A 19,401-nucleotide genomic window follows, 5' to 3' on the forward strand; every position below is an offset into this window, starting at 1 on the left:
AAAAAAAAAAAAAAAAAAAAAAAAAAAAAAAAAAAAAAAAAAAAAAAAAAAAAAAAAACTCAATAGAAAATATTTTTAAAAGTAATATAAAATGAAAAACAGCTGGTGTTTAAAAAAATCCCCCTAAATAATTTTTGATCTAAAGATGAGTACATGCAATAATTTTTCTAAAAGATATCTTTTAAATACTTATGGTTCGAAGTTTTTTTGTTGAATGCTTCATCAAATGTACGATATATAAGTGGTTTCTCTTTCTCCTAATTCGTCATTATTTCAAGAAACACCGAAAAAGAAAAGTTCTTAAAGGTTTTAAATATTTTCAGCTTAGTGCAATATTCACCTCATAAAACTTTTTTTTTAAATTTATTTTACTGGTAGTTAGCGCATATTAACCGGAAATACTCACTTCCAATCGTTTTGACAGGAATTAATGAAATTTAGAGTTCAAAGGCTAGAATTGGATAAGTCGCTTCAATTATAAACATAATTTTTTTGATACACAAGGTGATGAAATCAAACACTTTTACAAACTATGTTTGAAACTAAAATAAAAGGACCAGTTATAATTAAGAGAAAAAAATCACTAAAAGTCTCAAGTTTGTGATTCCTATATTTACCTAAACAGGGTAAACCCTCCAAGATGTCAGCGGAGCTTGAGAGAAGATATTTTATTTACAATATCCGCACTTCATATAACTTGCATTATCATCCTTAGTACCCTATTTGTTCATTCTAAGAAATGTTTTTTTATTTTTTATAAGAAAGATATGTCGACTATGCCTAAAAAAACAACATTTAAATTTATTTTATAATACATCGTCTTCTCATAATGTTCATCAGTTTGGATATGGAGTTGATGGCGGACAAGAATTGTTCATTTTCTTCCTTTCAGCGAATTCCAGAAACATCAGTTTTTATCTTCACAAAATTCACACACGTTTTTAGATGATTTCGCACATTTCAAAGTTGTGATAATTCTTTTTTACAAAAGGATGTCCCTTGGTCTTAATTATATTATAAGGGTGAGTGGTGTGAGGTACTTCGATTATGTCGGAATTAGTTTCGGTTTTTAGCGGATAAACACTGAATTATATTTACTAGTCAAGATGAAGGTACTATGTTGTGTTGATTGTGACATATTGTTGTTGATTAATTCTCAGCGTTTGTGTAGATAAGTTTGTTCTTTTGTTTTTAAAGTTGCTTTATATTATTAGTTCGTCATTACAGCTGCAAAATTATTTTTAGTCCAGCTTATTATACGTTTACTAAAGATTCATACCTTAACAAATAATAAGAAAATAGTAGCACTACTCTGTTATGATTCGATAACTTTTTCTCTCAGAGTAAAATTGGGTACTACCTGGTTTTGTCCCCACTTTCTTGATGGGAGTCTTTGCTGGGCCCACAAAAGCTCCAGTACAGTTAAAGAAAACTAAATCCATGGCAGAAAACAAAGGTGCTACAGACCCAAAGACAAAATTTATTGCAGGCCTCTTCTTCAAAGCACATAAAGCCTTATTTTTATATTTTGTAGAATTTTTGAAGTATTTTATACAAAATTGTAGTTTTTATACAAATTTAAAGAATCTCTCTCCAATTTTGCTTTAAAGACAATTTAATGAGCACTACATTTTTCGGAAAGGAATTTTGACTGAGCACTCAGCAGCCCCTGAGACAATCACCCCTTTGTGTACAGCCTTTACAACATCTAAAGTAAATTACTTGCATAATTTTCTAAAATTGTTATATAAAATAGAAATGTCTGCTACTGAATTCTAGTACTTATAAATTTCCCATAGCAGGGTTGCCACAGAAAAAAATGAACAAAATAGTTGCTTCTAGTAGCCTAAAGCATGAAAATAGTCGCCTAAAATGATGAAAATAGTTGCCTAAATAAGAACAAAAATTTTCAATAATATGACTAAAATTTTATTAAATGACTTCATTGTAATATACCATGATCCATTTAGTCAAGTTGAAGGCCAATATGATAAATTTTAAATAAACGTTAGTGTTGTAGCACTAAATTTTTTTATAAAAAAAATTTGAATATTTGCAGAACATTAAATACTTTTAAATGCTAGAATTAATGTAGAAAAAAAAAATTTTGTTAAAAAAAAACATACTCTTTCTATTAATTTTTCCTTTTATCAATAATTGATTCAGCAAACATATATACATTAAAAAAGTGATTACCAAAATTCGAAACTCATGCATCATAGTATTAAAAATTGGGTTCTTTAAAATAATACAGAGTTTCGTAGCAATAACTGTTGAAAAGGTGATTTGGAAACAAAATAGATTCACAATGGAATCTGTGCAAATTGAGCGCATTAAAAAATGACGACTCAAATTTGTAATTCAATATTTTTTTACTTTTTAGAAGAAAAAAAATCATTATGTCCAGAAGCTGTTGCAGGCCACAGGTTGTCAACCCAATTTATGCTTAAAAAAACATTGCTAGGAGCACAGAAAAGTTTCCCAATAGTTTCCTTTTCCTGAAAATAGTTGCTTTTATAGCCTTTTCAGGCTAAAAAAGTGGTGCAATCAGTGTTTTCCTTTTTCTCCTGCAAGCTTCAACATGAAATATTAGAGATTTGGAATAAATAGTAATTTAACACTAAAAAGTCATGTAATTAATTAGACAAACTATATACTTTATAGTTGAATAAAAAAGTAATAGAAATAGAATGTCAACTAACAATCAGTTTGTGAAGTACACAAGATAATCTTAACTTTATTAAGTAACAACTTAGCACTACAAGCAATCCAATGACTAAGGTTTACCCTTTTTCCTCCCTTTTGTTATTGTTATGTTTTTGTATCATTGGTAGATCATAAGAACAAATATCAGTAGCTTGTCTGTTTTATTTGAGAAAATTTTATTTAGCCCACCAGGTACAAATGTATAACTCTCAAATGATTTTATTATTATTTTTTAGGAGGATTGTTAATTAACCCCTTGACATGCGAAGACGTCGTTTGTTTCTAATGTCAAAACAATAATTGACATGTCTCAGAAGTCTTCAACACAGAGATGCCAACTTGTTATCGTTACTTAAATGGATTGAAGAAATTAATGCAATATATAGAACACACAAAAATAGTTTTATTTATATACACAGAGATGCCAACTTGCTCCGGACAGCGAATAAATATTTTAAAGTAGTAGTTTATTAATTGTGATTCGTGGTTTAATAAATTCAATTTATTAGATTTTTATCCACCACAATTTCTAACTAATTCGTAGGCTTATATAATTCACCACTTTATAGTAGTTATGTCATGCTATACCTTTTAAAAAGCAAGCAAAAATAGTCAAATATTTGCAAAATTTAGTTTGTAGTCATTTGCTGTTTTTTAAAAATTATTTCGGCATGTCCGGAGCAGTTGGCATCTGTCAACATTCCGTTGCGATTTGTTGTTTACAGTGCAATCAAAGATCATTTCTATATCAAGAAATTAATAATTCCTCACAGTTTAGAGTTTTAAAATGACATGTCAAGGGCTTAAAAAAATTGCTAAAACTTATTATAATTATAAATCTCATGAATCAAAAATAGGGTTAATAAATTCTTACTTTATTTAAATTGCTTAAACTTTTTAAAAGTCATTTGCTCTTATTTACTCTTTGATCAATATTTTTTAAAAAATTACCTCCTTTAATTTATATAAGTGCATTGTGCTCCCTTCTAACTGTAAGATGCAAGAGAAATATATTTCAAATAATAAATACCTTTAAAAGAGTAGTCTTCTGAGTGATGTACATAATAATGCTCTTTTGCTTGTTTTTTTGTGTGTAAAGGATATAAGTTTTTACAAAAAAATTAAATTTGAAAATAATTAGAATTTTTAAATTAAAAAAAACAAGCAATAAAAAAAGAATAATTATAAAATCTATTTTATTCAAAATCTCACCTTATTGGATTAATATATATATAAAACAAAAAAAATCAATAAACTAATACTTTTATAAAATTGAACAAATGTCATGATTTGCAAAGGAAAAAAAATTGTACCAAAAGTTAACAGTAATACAAAAATAATAATAATGAAAAAAACATAACACTGTTCAAGATATAACCATATTTTAAATATTTAAAACTCTTAGTATTGAATAATAATAACAAAATGAAACATTAATATTCAAAGTAANATATATATATATATATTAAAAAATGCATACATAAATAGCGCAAATGAAAAACCACAATAAAAAACATTTATACTGACTCTTGAAAATGTTATGCGCTTAATTACTAGCTTTAACAATTGTTTGAGTTTAAACAAAATGATACTAAAGGCATTCTATTAATTACGATATTCAAAATTTTGCAGAAATAAAGTCAATGTCATGTAGAGTGCATGAGAAGAAATAGAACATAAAATTTAACATCCTAAATAACTTTTGATCTAATAATCGGATTTTTACATACCAAGACTCAATCTTAAAGGTTTGATTGAATGAAAACAAATATTCTAATTAATTAGTGCAGATGATATTCTAAGTATAAAAAAAAAATCACACACAAAAAAGTACTTTCTTTGAATAAATATATCTTTTTTTCTTGACGAACTTGAATTCCTGGCCCTTAAAATGTATCTGCAATGTGTGAAATATGATCCCAATAGCTTAGTCAAGACAGCAGTCAAATATTTGGATAATATATAATAGCGTGTAAAATTTTTTTCAATTCACTTAAAAAGTTTTTGTGATATGGCGAAATATTGACTACCAATTAATATAATTATTTTTGTTTGGAACGATTTCTGGATAAAAAATTTTTATAATAGGGTGCAAAAATGTTTTCAATTCACTTAAAAAGTTTTTGTGATATGGCGAAATATTGCAAAAAGAAAATTATTAAGGGGTTCAAACTTCGGACTGCTCTCCTAGCCATATTTTGATTGAAGTAATAATTATAAAAAAAATCGTAAAAAGGTATGCTTATTCAGAAAAAGTAAGTTTTTGTGTCATGCAGTAATGAATTAGCATATTTGAGGTCACCCCTCAAACTATTGAGGCTAAGTACATAAAAATCCAATATTAGAACAAAAGTCCTAGCGGGTGTTTTTTTAAAATTTAATGTACATACGAAATACAAAATAGAACTAATGAACAAAGTCACATGCTGTAATCAATCTATAATTTTAGGTGTACATTGAAACAAAAAAAGAGAAGAAGATAAAAAAAACATTACTACTAAACAAATACTTAATTCAATGGAGACCATCTACTATGAATTGTTTTAACTTCATCAAGAGCAGTTTTATTAAAAATAATACTGAATAATTTTTTTAAAACATTAATGAAACTAGTAAAGTGTTTCAAAATATTTTTTTATTCCCTGCTTATAAACAGAATAGAATACTTATAGTATACTTTTTGCTTTTTAGAGAAGATAAAAATCATTGTTTTGTAATTTTGTTGCACTGTTTTGTGTAAAAAATAATGCAGAAAAGAAAATGTAAAAAAATACATTATTAAAAAAAATCTTTTAACTTTTAATTGCTTTTTAGTATTTTGAAAACAAGGAACACATCTTCACGTATATTTGGTTTTGAAAAGCAATGGCACTTTAGTTTTTTTGCTTTATTAAGAATATCTCTTAATAAGTCCTTTTTGCAAAAAATATGTACAATCAATATAAAACCTAACTTTATACACAAAAATTAAAGATATTAGAAAACTTCTGTTTGATTTTAGATATGGGAATATTTGATATAGAATAGTAGTCAGGTGAAGTAAATATGAAATTCATTTTTGAATAGATTAAAGAGAATTTCTTAGGAAATTTAGAAAAAAAAATTGCATTATATTACACTGGCAATCTTTACAAATCTCGCCAAATCTTATAAATATACTTATTTTTACTTTGACAGTAATTTTTTTTAAAATTTACATACATTGCAATTATACCTTAACCATAAGACGCATTCATTAGTTTATCTACAGTAAATACTAGAAATGTTTATTAAAACCTTAATTATTTAAAATAAATTTACAATTCATAATAATTTTATATTATTATTTTTTAAAATTTGTTTATTCAAGATGATGATGAATTTAAATGCTTATCTTCTAACTCTTTGCAATTCTGAACTTAAAAACTCATATTTCGAGCAGAAAACTGTCTAGCAAACTAGTTTTCTTTCGGTTGAAATACCATGAAACAATAAAACATTACATAGTAATGTTAATTAGTAATAAAAAGAATCAGGGTTAAACATTTTGTCAGCTTTGCCACAAAAATTTTTTTTGAAGCATTTCTTACATTAAATAAATACATTTAAAAAAAAAGAGAACTTTCAGGTGCTTACTAAGCTAGAAAGTTTACTAGACAATCACTAACTTGTGCTGCGAAAGATAAGTTTAAAGAAGATTCAGTTTTATATATATATTTCACAATCATAAAGATGACAGGATTCTTATAATTTGTAAACTCAATTATCCAATATGATTCAAAAACATAAAAGGTGATTAGAAATAATAATTAAAAAATTAACAGAACTTGTAAACAATACTAAATTGCAAATATTTTTCTCTATCCTCAAAAAAATAGTACAGCAGTGACTTTACTTATGATGTATTCTTGAGTATTACGAAAGAAGATTATGCCCAATAAATCCTTAACCTTTATATCAACAAAAAGTCTACATTAGTTAATTTCCTAACAAAACATTTCATTGAAATATTTGTGTATTTGGTTATTATTATTTCTTTTAAATAATGTAATAATAGAACACTAATGTATCTAGTTGTGAAACAAGTAGAAATTGTAGTTGTTGATATAAGAGTTTATACAACCAAAATTAGTTAAGATAAAATCCTCTATCCTCAAAAAATAGTACAGTAGTGACTTTACTTATGATATATTCTTGAGTATAATGAAAGAAGATAATCCCCAATAAATCCTTAACCTTTATAACAAGAAGTCTACTTTAGTTAATTTCCTAACAAAACATTTAATTGAAATATTTGTTTACAATTTAGTTATTTTTTTTTAAAAAACAAAATAAAAAATTAATGCATAGAAATAGATCAGTTATGTATCTGGTTGTGAAACAAGTAGAAATTGTAATTGTTGCTACAATAATTGATACTGTTAAAATCAGTTATAAAATAAAAATGACTAAATGCCTATTTTTCTGCAACTCCCAGCAAAAATATAAAAAGAGAGAAACCATACGTATGTATAACATTCAATATCTACCCACAACATAATTAAACAGATTTATTGGCCTCTTCTTCAGTTTCTTTAGAGCGCAAAGTAGCAACTTCAACAGCTGCCATGAGAGAACCTCGGAAGCAATTTTTTTCCAGTTCATGAATACCTCTAATTGTAGCACCACCAGGAGATATAACCTGATCCTTTAAAAGCCCAGGATGCTGACCAGTCTCTATAACCATTTTTGCTGCTCCCTAAATTGACGGAAGAGTTTCTTTAGAAAAACATTAAACTCATTAAGGTTAGATACACTCTTCATGTGATTAAAATATAGCTTTGATCCTACTCGATATTATTTAGATGAAAGATAAAAATTAATTGAGTGACTTTTAAGGAGTAATGAATTTAAGAATTTTAAAAAATACTTGAAGGATAAGAAGAAATAAATATCTTTCTATGGAAAATAAAATTATTAAAAAATTTAACCAATTGAATTATAATTACAGTTTTCCTAATTCATAAGCTTATAAATTACATGCAAAATTAAGTGCCAAAACAGTATCAAGAATTAAAAAATGACAACATAATAAAAAAATGTACCTCAACAAACAATTTTCCTGTAGAATAACTAACTTCATAATTTAGAAAAACAATTAATCACTTAATTTATTAGAAGTGTAACAAATAAAATTGAAATTTTTTTTATATTTTTAAATATCAGTATTGAGCATGTTTTGCATTTGTGGGCACAGTTTAAAGTTTCGATTATAATTTCTAAATATATTTCCTTAACAATGTTAAACTATGTTTCAATAACAGTGCAATAATAATATAAAAATACAATAATGTTTAAAACTCACAAGGACTGTATGTGCAGCTAATTTCAAAGCTACACTTTTTAGTAAACCCATTTTGACACCTCCATCAGCAATAGCTTCAATCGCCATCAGTACCTAAAATTTAATAATGACAATTATGGAAAATTGTTTTTCTTCCTATTAAATTTCAAAACAAAATATAAATACATCCATAAGCCATTACACCTGCTAAATGCTTCTTAGACACCAGTACAAAGATAACAAATAGAATTTTAAATAGTGAAAAAAATTCAGTAATTTAAAAACAGTATTATTCAATTAAACTAAACACAAAAGAAAAAAATACAAAATTTTATCAAACATCTTAAAATCAAAGCAATGAACTTTGCTAGTTCATTAACATGCAATTTGATACAAATTGTATAGATTTTTAAAAAAAATATTCAAGACCTACATATTGATAATGTTACCTTATTCGTGTAGAGAAAAATGAAATATCAATTAGCTCACTACTCTTTTACCTTTTTCATCAGACGCACTGATTTTATCAAAATGATTAGGCAAGCTAACTGAGCCTTTTGCACTTACATAAAACGGTACATAAATTTCTTCAATAAGGGTAAAATTTTTGGTGTAAGTATTGATTTAGAATCAAGTCAAATAAAGTAATTAAATAAAATATTTTGAAAACAGCTACATAAGTTTTGAAGCCAGATGAAATATTTGAAACTATAAAGAGAAATGTTTAAAATGTACCAGCTCTTTTTTTTTTAATTTTTCATTAGGCACCTTTTTTCCTCTAAAAATTTCAATAAAATAAATTCTTGAATGACTTAAATTGCAACATGGCATTGGCAATAATAATGGTACTAGCAATAGTGGCAATAATAATGGTACTAACAATAACTGGCGCAATGTAACAATAACACTTTTGTTACATTGCACCAGTGCTTCAGAAAATAATAAATTTAAAAAAAAATTATTATTGAGCATACATTTTCTACTCTTAAATGCCCAGAATATAAATATTTAATAATCCACAATGGAACATGTTTTGTTTCACATAAAAGAAAGTAACACATTGAAGAATACTTGTAGATGATACTTAATACTTTTACTTATTTATGAATTATAATCTAAGCGTTTACTGCAAGAATGCTTATTTATGCAAAAGGTCTTATGAATAATACAAAACAAGTCTGTAAATGATGCTTATTAGTGAATACTCCTTTGTTAATAATATCTAATACTTTCTGATTCATACTAAAAATAGGATATTGTTAACATAGGTGTGAATGTAATTTTTTTTTTTTTTACAAATTAACACGAGGCATATCTGACTGTTTACATAAAAATGCATTAAAAAATTGGGAGTTTATTTGAGTTTGAGAATTATGAGAACTGTCTTATGAGTACTATCTAACTCAGAACTTCGAAGAATACTGAAATATTTTCTTAAATAGTGTTACACATAAGCCACTTTAAAATTGGACAGTACAAAATACATAAATTAATACCTACAAATAAAATGATAAAAAAACTTGACAATCATAGAAATTATTTTCATAAAATATAAAATGAAATTATGATTTACTATTTAAAAATCTTTGGGCTATAGGCATACCCTCTAACATTAGCGGTTTCTGTTCAAATTTATTTTTTCTTGTGGTAAACTAGAGTACAAATAAAATTAAAGAAAACTTTTGTCATAATTTAAGAACATGATAAATTACAGAAAAAAATCTGGATATATTTGGAACAGTAAACAAATACTACTACTTTTAAAAAAGACAAACAACAAGTTTAAAAAAGGAAAAAAAACAGAACTTGCTTTATTTAAGCACAAAATTTTATAGCAAAACAAAATTAACATGTACTATTTTGTGAGGAACAAAAAGTTTTAACAGTTTTCTTTTACAACTTTATTAATAAGCATTGAAGTGCAATTCAGTGAACCATTCGCCAACACACTATTTAAGAATGCTATGATATAATTACCGCATTGGTTGATGGGATCAATCATTTTTAAAATCAGATGAAAAGAAGTGTGAATAATTATGAAATAATAAAAATATACTCAACAAGATTTGTTACTGCATTTACTGTAAATGACAAAGAAAGTGCAGGAGCCCCGAATATATCACCATAAAAATCTGATAATGTAAAATAGTTAATTGAGTTTTCCTTTCAATAGAATGACAAAATTCTCAAAAAGTTTGAAAAATATTGAGTCCTGCAGGAAACGCTATTTATCAGAAGCATGCATATAATCAGTGGATAGTGGCAAAATTTGAAGTATCGAAATTTTGCGATTTTTATTAGTATTATTAATTAAAAAGATATTGAATAGAAAATATAAATCTTTTGATTATTCAAGTTGATTATTTTAAAATTAGCATTTTTATTCATTAAAAATAACATGCCACCATACAAAAATTAGGAACATCAGGACAAATGATTAAAAATCATTACAAAATATTTTGCATCAAGAAAAATCAGGACAATTACGAACCCTGAAATTTGTCTATCTGACCTTTGATATACATTTTTAAATTATATATATGAAGTAGTGGACAAAATTCTTTTAATTCTAATTAATTTAAATATTAAAACACTTTCCTTTATCACTAGTGAAAGCAATAACTGAAACTACTGAAAATTCTGTAGTAGTTAAGATAGTATGGCTTGTGGCAAAAAAATTGAAATTTTTCAAAGATGCTGCAAACTTTTCAAAGGAAACATTTAAAAATTTTGTCATCATATTAACATTTAGTCAGGTAAAAATATGCAAATTGTTTTAAAATGCAATATTAAGAAGCAATATCTTTCCATCATGCCAATAAAATTATTTAATATGACAATTTTAAATCATGGTAATAATAAGAAAAATGAAAGAGCCTTACAAAGGCTGGCCCAGCACCACTGACACCAGTCACTGCATCCATAAGTTTTTCTTCTGCTTCCTCAGTAAAGCCGATTCCAGAAAATATTTTTCGCGCTAATTCAGCATCACCTCTTCGTGTATGCTTCCCACAGGAAAACACAGTGACTCCAGCCAAAACAACAGCTGCTGTATTTGGTGTGCATCTGATCACACGAGACATTGGAGGAAGAATCTAGAAAAGACAACAAAATTTATATGTGGTAGGATATTCATTGATTTGTCTATTACTTACTATTTAAATCAAAATAGAAAGAAAACATATTACTATATTTTACTAATAAATTAGAAAGTTAGAAACAAAAATCAAGGAAAAAAACGAAGAGTTTCTAAAGATATGTATATTACCAAAACAGCACTTCATCAGGGTACACACTGTCAGCCAACACAAAGAAGCCTTTCTGTTTTCAGAGACAACAGAATAAGGCAAAATTAGAAAGGCTTCTGTGTGTTGGCAGACAGTGTGTACGCTGATGAAGTTCTGTTTTGCTTACATACATATCTCTAGAAATTATTCTTCGTTTTTTCCTTGATTTGTGTTTCTAATTTTCTAAATTATTAAAATTAGACAAATTTGGTTTTATCTGCTTTTCACGCTTTTTCATTTTGACTTATTGTTTTAAATGTTATTTTCTTATTTTGTCTTCTTCTGAATTTGTGTAATTCAGTTTTATTGTTCGATTCAATATATTTTATTAACATTACTCTATATTTTAAGAAGCAACGAAATTTATCTATATATCACAGGAAATTTATTTATTTGTTTATTATTTTATTTACTATTTAAGCTAATAAAATTAAAATAGTAAGAAAACTTTTTACTGTATTTTACAACTTAAGGATTATTTCTTTTTACTTGTTGTAGTTTAAACTAAACCATACAAATTGGTAATGTCAGCAGCATCTAATGAAAGCTAGATCTGTATTTATTGAAATATAAAATTAGTAAAAGAACTCGACCTCTTATTGCTGCCCTGCCCAACTCCCAGAGCAGGTTTCGAAATATACTTTGCAATCCAAGCTTGCATCGCTAATTGGATAAAGTTATATCTCATTCTTGCTCTGTATTAATGATGAAACTTCTGTTCTGACAGTCAGGCTGCTCTCCTATCACTGTCAAGGTGTAAATTCACCTCTTTGTTAGTGTGGGAATGCTTCTCGGTCCTCTGTGACCTGTCCACTCATAACAAGGTATCCCTGCATTGGGTACCAGGACATATGGGTATCGGTGGAAATGAGCTAGCTGACGAAGCAGCACGGGCTGGCTCTAATGCAATTTTCTGGGGCCCTGAACCTGCGCTGGGAATTTCTCCCTCCTCATTTAGGGCAACCATATTCAAGCTCTACGGCAAGATCGCCCATGAGCAGTGGCGCGCTGCTGACGGTCAAAGACAAGCTAAGGAGCTGAATCGAGACTGTCCTAGTGTACGTCAAAAGGAGCTCTTAAAGCTTAACAGAAACAGTATANTACATAGCTGCCAACATAGAGAGAAAAAAATCCAGTAGATTTTACGAAATAATATAAATTTCACGATAATTGTTGCATAATGTACTAAATATTTTAGAAGTAGGAAATTCTAGGGATTTTCTTAGTCATCAAAGTAGAAAAACTGCAATATTCTATAGTTATGATTGGCATTAAACATACTTGAAATGTTATGTATTACGTTTACTCATAATTTTGAACATTAATAGGCATTTAATTCATCAAACATAGTTCAAAGATTTTTTAAAAGTAATACAAAAAGATTACTGTGATTAAAAATAAACTGAACATTTTAGAACAAAAAAAGTTTTGGACTGATTTCTATAAATGAAGTTCACTTCATTATGTATTAGTAATACTTTTTAATTATTCAAGCAATATTCAGCACAAAAAATTAATTTCAAAAGGGATTTTTTAAGGAAACTTACTATATTTTTGGAATAATCTAAATTGTACAAAAACCAGGAGAATTTTAAATAAACCAGTAGACCAGGAGAAACTGGCAAAATCCAGCAGTCTACTGGAAAATCCAGTAGAGTTGGCAGCTATGCATAGGGCTTTCATGCTAATCATGATTTTAGGGTTTGGGTACAATAGACCTCTGGTCGATGTGCCCTGCTCGTCAGAGCTGCCCAACCTCTAAGTCTAATGATGAAACTATTTTTAAATTTAAATTCTATAAGTATGCTCATGTATATTCTGTAAAAGCTTTCACTTATATACATTTCATTTACTTTCTCTATATATACAAATATCAGAATTTTATGTAACACGCGTGACAATATTGTTTAGAAATTGCATTTTGAACAAATAATTAAAAGATTTTTGTTTATAAAGAAAGTTAAAAATTTCAGAGTTTCTTATAATGAATTCTGAGAGTATATAAAATCTAAAGAAAATGGGAGGGGGGAGGTAACAAAATGCAACAAAATACTTATTAATCGGGGAAATATTCCAGGGTTACTTTGCTAGGGATGCAATAAATATCTGGAGAGCATACTGCATCCAGTATATTATTGGCTGAAGTCGGTTCTTACAATTATTTGGTAGCAGATGTAGCCTAAAATTACATGTGAAAAATCACATAAATATAAAACAAAAAATTGCAATATTCAAGAATGAATATAAAAAAAAAGTTTACTTTTAATATTTTTAAGAAAATAATTCTTTCTTATAAAGAAAATAAAAACAAATTAGGTTCTTCCGTCCTTTTTCCTGAGTGGTAAATTAGGATGCAAAAATAGCAATTGTTCATCATTCTTTGAAAGTATTTGGTTGCACTTCTTTTCATAAAGTAATCCCGCATTTAAGAATAGTGTGTTACTGTATTTAGGAGTATAATTCACCCTTAATATATATTTATAATATTCTTGGCAAAAATGAAATAAGCTGAATGTCAAAAATAGGTATTTTAGTCAATAAAAATGCTATCAAAATCTGATGTATCACAAAGAACTAAGGTGGGTGTAAAAAACAAAACTTGTTTGATTATTGGAGGAAACAAAATTAGTAACACCTTCAAGTCTTAACCAGCAATTAAACAAGTTTTGATGCTCTGTACTTTTACCTTCTTAATTTGCCAGATTTTTATAGCTTTTTTTGTCTTTTCCTAGCTTAAATATTTTTTGCAACAGATAATGTGTTTGATTTTTCCCACTTGGAGAGACTGAAAAATATATATTAAAGGAGACCTTTATGAAACACTTTGTATATACTAATATCTGGGTATTAACATATTTTTTATTAAATTGTTTCTGTTAAATTAGAAAATTAAGAGAAGGGATCTATAAAAACAGGCTTTAAGCTTTATTTGAAAGAAAAAAAAAATTACTATCAGTATACTAGCTGAAATGTAAACATGGCGCAACAAATGATTTATAAAATGATGAAATTAATGATCACTTTTAATCAATGCTGACTTATTTATTTACATAATCAGGAATTTTCCAAATCAAGAAAATTTCAAATAAACAGCAAAATAAAGCATTGTGGTAAAATAAATATTATATTACTTTAAAATAAACTGTGTAGACATTTAGTAGTAGTGACAACTTAATGAGAAAACTCTTTTAGTCATTCAGGCATTATTTATCAAACATGTCTTTACAGAAGCAAAAAAACTTATCAAGGAAACTAATTTAAATCTACAAGAATAAAAGCATAAAAATTTCTAGCAGCCTACCCCAATATGGCTCTGAAAATGCAAATTTTTCAATTAATTAGTTTAGGATGATAAAAAAAAAGATATAAAAAATGATAAATCATCAAACCTCTTCCATTTTTGTTGTAGTAACACCCATAGCAGCTGAAATGATCAAATGATCAGCTGTAACATGTTCTTTTACTTCTCTCAAAACAGACCAAACATGATGAGGTTTCACTCCCACTAAAATAATCTCTGAATTTTGCACAACCTCTGCATTTTCGGTTGTAATGTGGCACCCTTTCTCCTAAAAAATAATAAATGCAACATGAAACGAACGGAATTGATGCGATTAAATGTGATTTGCAGTCAACATCCTTAATATACATTTTTAGAATTCTTTTAAACAAATGAGGTATAAAATAAAAAAAAGCATAAACAGTCGGAGTTCCCGACAATCAGTCATCAGGCCTCAACTCAAACTATAGTTATTCTAAAATAACTACTTATTATAAAAGGGAAACCGAAAAAATTGTTTCTCACATTTTAAATTTTTTTATTATTTTGTACAGAATATGTGCAGTTTTAAAGGATATGATTGTTATTAGAATGTTGCTTTAATTACAGATGCTTCGAGTAAAGACGCAATAGTTTTAAAATCATTTTAATAAGTGGCAATTCAAATCCAAACAGATGAATTTAAATATGATTTTCCAATAAAAGAATTTGCATGTCATGCATTCAATTAATTTAAAATGACTTAAATTTTCAATCATTTTTATAATTCTTACTGCAATATATCAACAGCAGATTAAAAAATCAACCTTTCAATTAATTAAATTTTCTATCACATGCATTTGAGTTAAATAATAACACATCACTATAAAACCTTTTTGTTTAGTGACTAGCAAACTGACGTTTATAATTAATAGGGTAGATAGAATAAAGATCAAATAATTTAGAATTTCTTAATTTATGAATATTCAAAGGAATTAAGTGTATGAAAATAAGTTTTAGACTATCTAAGCAATATTGGAACCAATATTAATAATACAATTACAATATACCATCAGCAGATTAGGAAATCAACTTTTTAATTAATTAAAATTTCTATCATTTGCACTTGAGTTACATATTAATATATGAGTATAAAACATTTTTGTTTAGTGATTAGCAAACTGACATTTATAATTAATAGGGTAGATAAAATAATGATCAAATAGTTTAGAATTTCTTAATTTATGAATATTCAAAGGAATTAAGTGTATGAAAATAAGTTTTAGACTATCTAAGCAATATTGGAACCAATATTAATAATATAATTAGAGTATACCATCAGCAGATCAGAAAATCAGCTTTTTAACTTATTAAATGTTCTATCATTTGCACTTGAGTTACATATTAACATATCACTACAAAACATTTTTGTTTAGTGACTAGCAAACTGACATTTATAATTAATAGGGTAGATAGAATAATGATCAAATAACTTAGAATTTCTTAATTTATGAATATTCAAAGGAATTAAGTACATGAAAATCAGTTTTAGACCATCTAAGCAATATTGGAACCAAAATTAATAATATGATTACAATATACCATCAGCAGATTAGAAAATCAACTTTTTAATTAATTAAATGTTCTATCATTTGCACTTGAGTCACCCATTAATATATGATTATAAAACATTTTTGTTTGGTGATAAGCAAACTGACATTAATAATCAATAGGGTTAATGGATTAGATAGAATAATGATCAAAAAATTTAGGACTTTTTAGTTTATAAACATACAAAGGAATTCAATGGATGAAAAACAGTTTTAGACTATATAAGCAATATTGGAACCAATATTAATAATATAATCACATTTTAAAGTAGAATCAGCTCAAAATAAACCTATTACTCACTTTAAAATCATCAAGAAGACTTGTGTTTCTTCTACTTAACCAGATTTCTTCAGGAGAGGCAAACCCTAATACAAGAATATAAAGCATATTAAATTACTCATTAAAAATATTTTTTGAATTGATTTTTTTAAAAATTATAACACAAATATTAACTAAATAAATGAAAATTAGTACTTTTATCAAGCTTATGAATTTTTTTCACATTGAAATTTTATTAATTATAATCACTTTAGTTTTCTTAAATATTAGTTAATTTTTTTTTAAACTTTTACAATTATGCACAATTAGTAATACACTGTAAGGTAACTGCAATCTTAAGTTTAAACAACAAATTAACATTATACTTTTTAGTTCAAAATATTTAGTAAATCAGTGTAAAGATATAATGATTATTATGGATTTATATTATTTTTTGATGATTTATATTCTTTTTTATTGAAAAATTCTTTTAATGACAAGTGAAATGATTAATTGCATAAATCAACAGTCATAGCCTTGTCTTAATAAGGATAGTGCTTGCTTTTAAAATAAAAATAGGTAACAAAGTTGTATTCCTTCAGTTTTCATTTGCCCTAACTGAAAATTCCATTCCAGTTCTTGTATTTGGAGCAAGTTTTAAAAAATGATATTGTGACTTACTTGAAGGTAATGGATTTAACCCTTTAAGTTTGCTCAATATTCATAATGGTTGTAGTCCATTTGGCAAATATTTTGGAGCTTTTATCAATATGGTAATATTTTAAGATAATCATTTTGAATTTCTCATTATTAGCTACCAATTTCTCTTTGAGCAGTTTTTTTCTCCAAAATATAATACCTTTACACTTTTATTCTTTAAGGTAATCACATTTTTATAAACTTATTATTTTTTTTATCATGACCATGGACAATTAAATGGCCTCGTGTGCCATAACCATGCCTTTTATAAACTTATAAAAAGTAAATTTGTCACCACTCTTAATTTAACTTATCAGGACACCGATGACCTCTGTTAAACTATGCTGTACTTACTGTTGAACATGTGAATCTTTAGTGTTTAAATACATGGATTCTAAATTATCAAAATTAATTCAAGTAAAGAAAATGTTATTGTAAATATTTTCAATTTTATAATATTAGATCCTAAGAAATATATCGTAAGATTACTTTCTAACATGAGAACACCACGTTTCATATTAAGTCTTTTAATAATAGGAGAGAATATTACTCAGAAATGATGGGATAAAAATATAACAGGTAAATACTGCTAATTAAGGGATAAGGAAATATTTAACAGGTGAAAAGTACCTTTATAACTTTTATTAATACTAAGTTGATGACAATCAAAGACATCTGGTTCACTGGTGGTTTTAGACTATTATTTTTGCATATCAGAAAGAGAAACAAATCTCATTTAGCGTACGACGATATATGAAAGACAAAAATTTAGATTACAGTTCGAAATTATAACTGACTCATTCATACATTTAAGTATAACGGAAATTTATAAAACGAAGTTTTAATAAGCTGTAATATACATCCAATTAAACATATTTTTAACAGGGTTGGGTTTTTGACGTCAAAAAGTGGTTTTTGACATGANTGTTTTTTTTTAAAAAAAATCATTGTTTTTCTTAATTTTTTAAAATTTATTTTTAAAAAATCCATTTTAAGGGGGCGTCATCATTGGGGGCCTCAGGCCATGGCCTAGTCTGGCCTAATGGGTAATCCGGCACTGGTTTAAATATAAGAATTCTGAATTTATCAAAATTAATTCAAGTGAAGAAAATGTTACTGTAAACATTTTCAATTTTATAACGTTGGATCCTAAGAAGTATGTCATAGGATTACTTTTTAACTTGAGAACGCCACGTTTCATATTAAGTTTTTATCTTGGAACAATAATTAAAACAAAACTTTAATAATAGGAGAGAATATTACTTAGAAATGATGGGATAAAAATATAACAGGTTAACACAGTTTATTAAGGGATAAGGAAATACTTAACAGGTGAAAAGTACCTTTATAACTTTTATTAATGCTAAGACAACCAAAGATATCTGGATCACTGGATCGAATGATAAATGGCTTTAGACGATTATTTTTGTATATCAAAAAAATGAAACAAATCTTATTAAGAAATCACAAAAAACTTCGTACAAGGATATATGAAAGACAAAAATATTAATTACAGTTCAAAATTATAACTGGCACATTCATACATTTAAGTACAACGAAAATTTATTAAACTTTTAATAAGCTGTAATATACTTCCAATTAAACATATTTTTTATATATAAATATAAATGACAACATATTTCAATTATATATGACGTGAAGAGATTAACCAGAACAAGTGTAGCTTTATAAATTAATTTAATCATTATAATTTATTAAATGCAAGATAATATTTAAATTTAAAACTTGAAATATAATTAAAAAAAAAAGATTTCACCTGAAGCGAGAATTCCCCTGACCAGAGCTTGGCCAATGTTTCCAGCGCCAATTACTCCAATTTTCATCTTTTAATTAATCTAATAATTAAAATGAATAAAATCAACACATTTCTTTATCATAGGCAATTAAGTATTAATAGTAAATCATATATAAAACATACCTGTAACGTACAAGTACCGGCAAAAATCACGTCACAATCACAGATCGTTAAATGTAAACAAATCATGAAACCAAATAACGTGCATTCAAGGTACAGTCACAGTTAAGGATGAAAACTAAAAACAAAGTTTAAATAGCACTGAATCGACGTTAATGTATGCGCGTAATGAGAAGTTTTAAATTCAAATTTTGTAGTAGCATAACTATGATATTGGTTCTTTCCTACGAAGTTACGTATAACACGTTTACTCTGTGGGTTCTTTTTTGTCGAAGATAAAAATTAAACGTAATGTTAAGCGTTTTTAAATTCTTCGGAATATTTGTAGCTCATCTTCAATGAC

General features: G+C 26.8%; 1 protein-coding gene across 1 annotated transcript in view; it reads right to left on the minus strand.

The window, feature by feature from the left end:
• LOC107452841 (pyrroline-5-carboxylate reductase 2-like) overlaps positions 1 to 19,401 on the minus strand; it is a gene marked incomplete in the record, with an annotated part of 25,962 nt that extends 6,561 nt beyond the window's left edge. Inside the window, 4 exon segments of the mRNA XM_071186016.1 lie at positions 14,686 to 14,864; positions 16,466 to 16,530; positions 18,900 to 18,978; positions 19,062 to 19,401. Of these exon segments, the coding sequence (XP_071042117.1) occupies positions 14,686 to 14,864; positions 16,466 to 16,530; positions 18,900 to 18,966 (311 nt within the window).

Source organism: Parasteatoda tepidariorum, chromosome 9 (assembly GCF_043381705.1).
Source record: "Parasteatoda tepidariorum isolate YZ-2023 chromosome 9, CAS_Ptep_4.0, whole genome shotgun sequence".
NCBI classification, from domain to species: domain Eukaryota; kingdom Metazoa; phylum Arthropoda; class Arachnida; order Araneae; family Theridiidae; genus Parasteatoda; species Parasteatoda tepidariorum.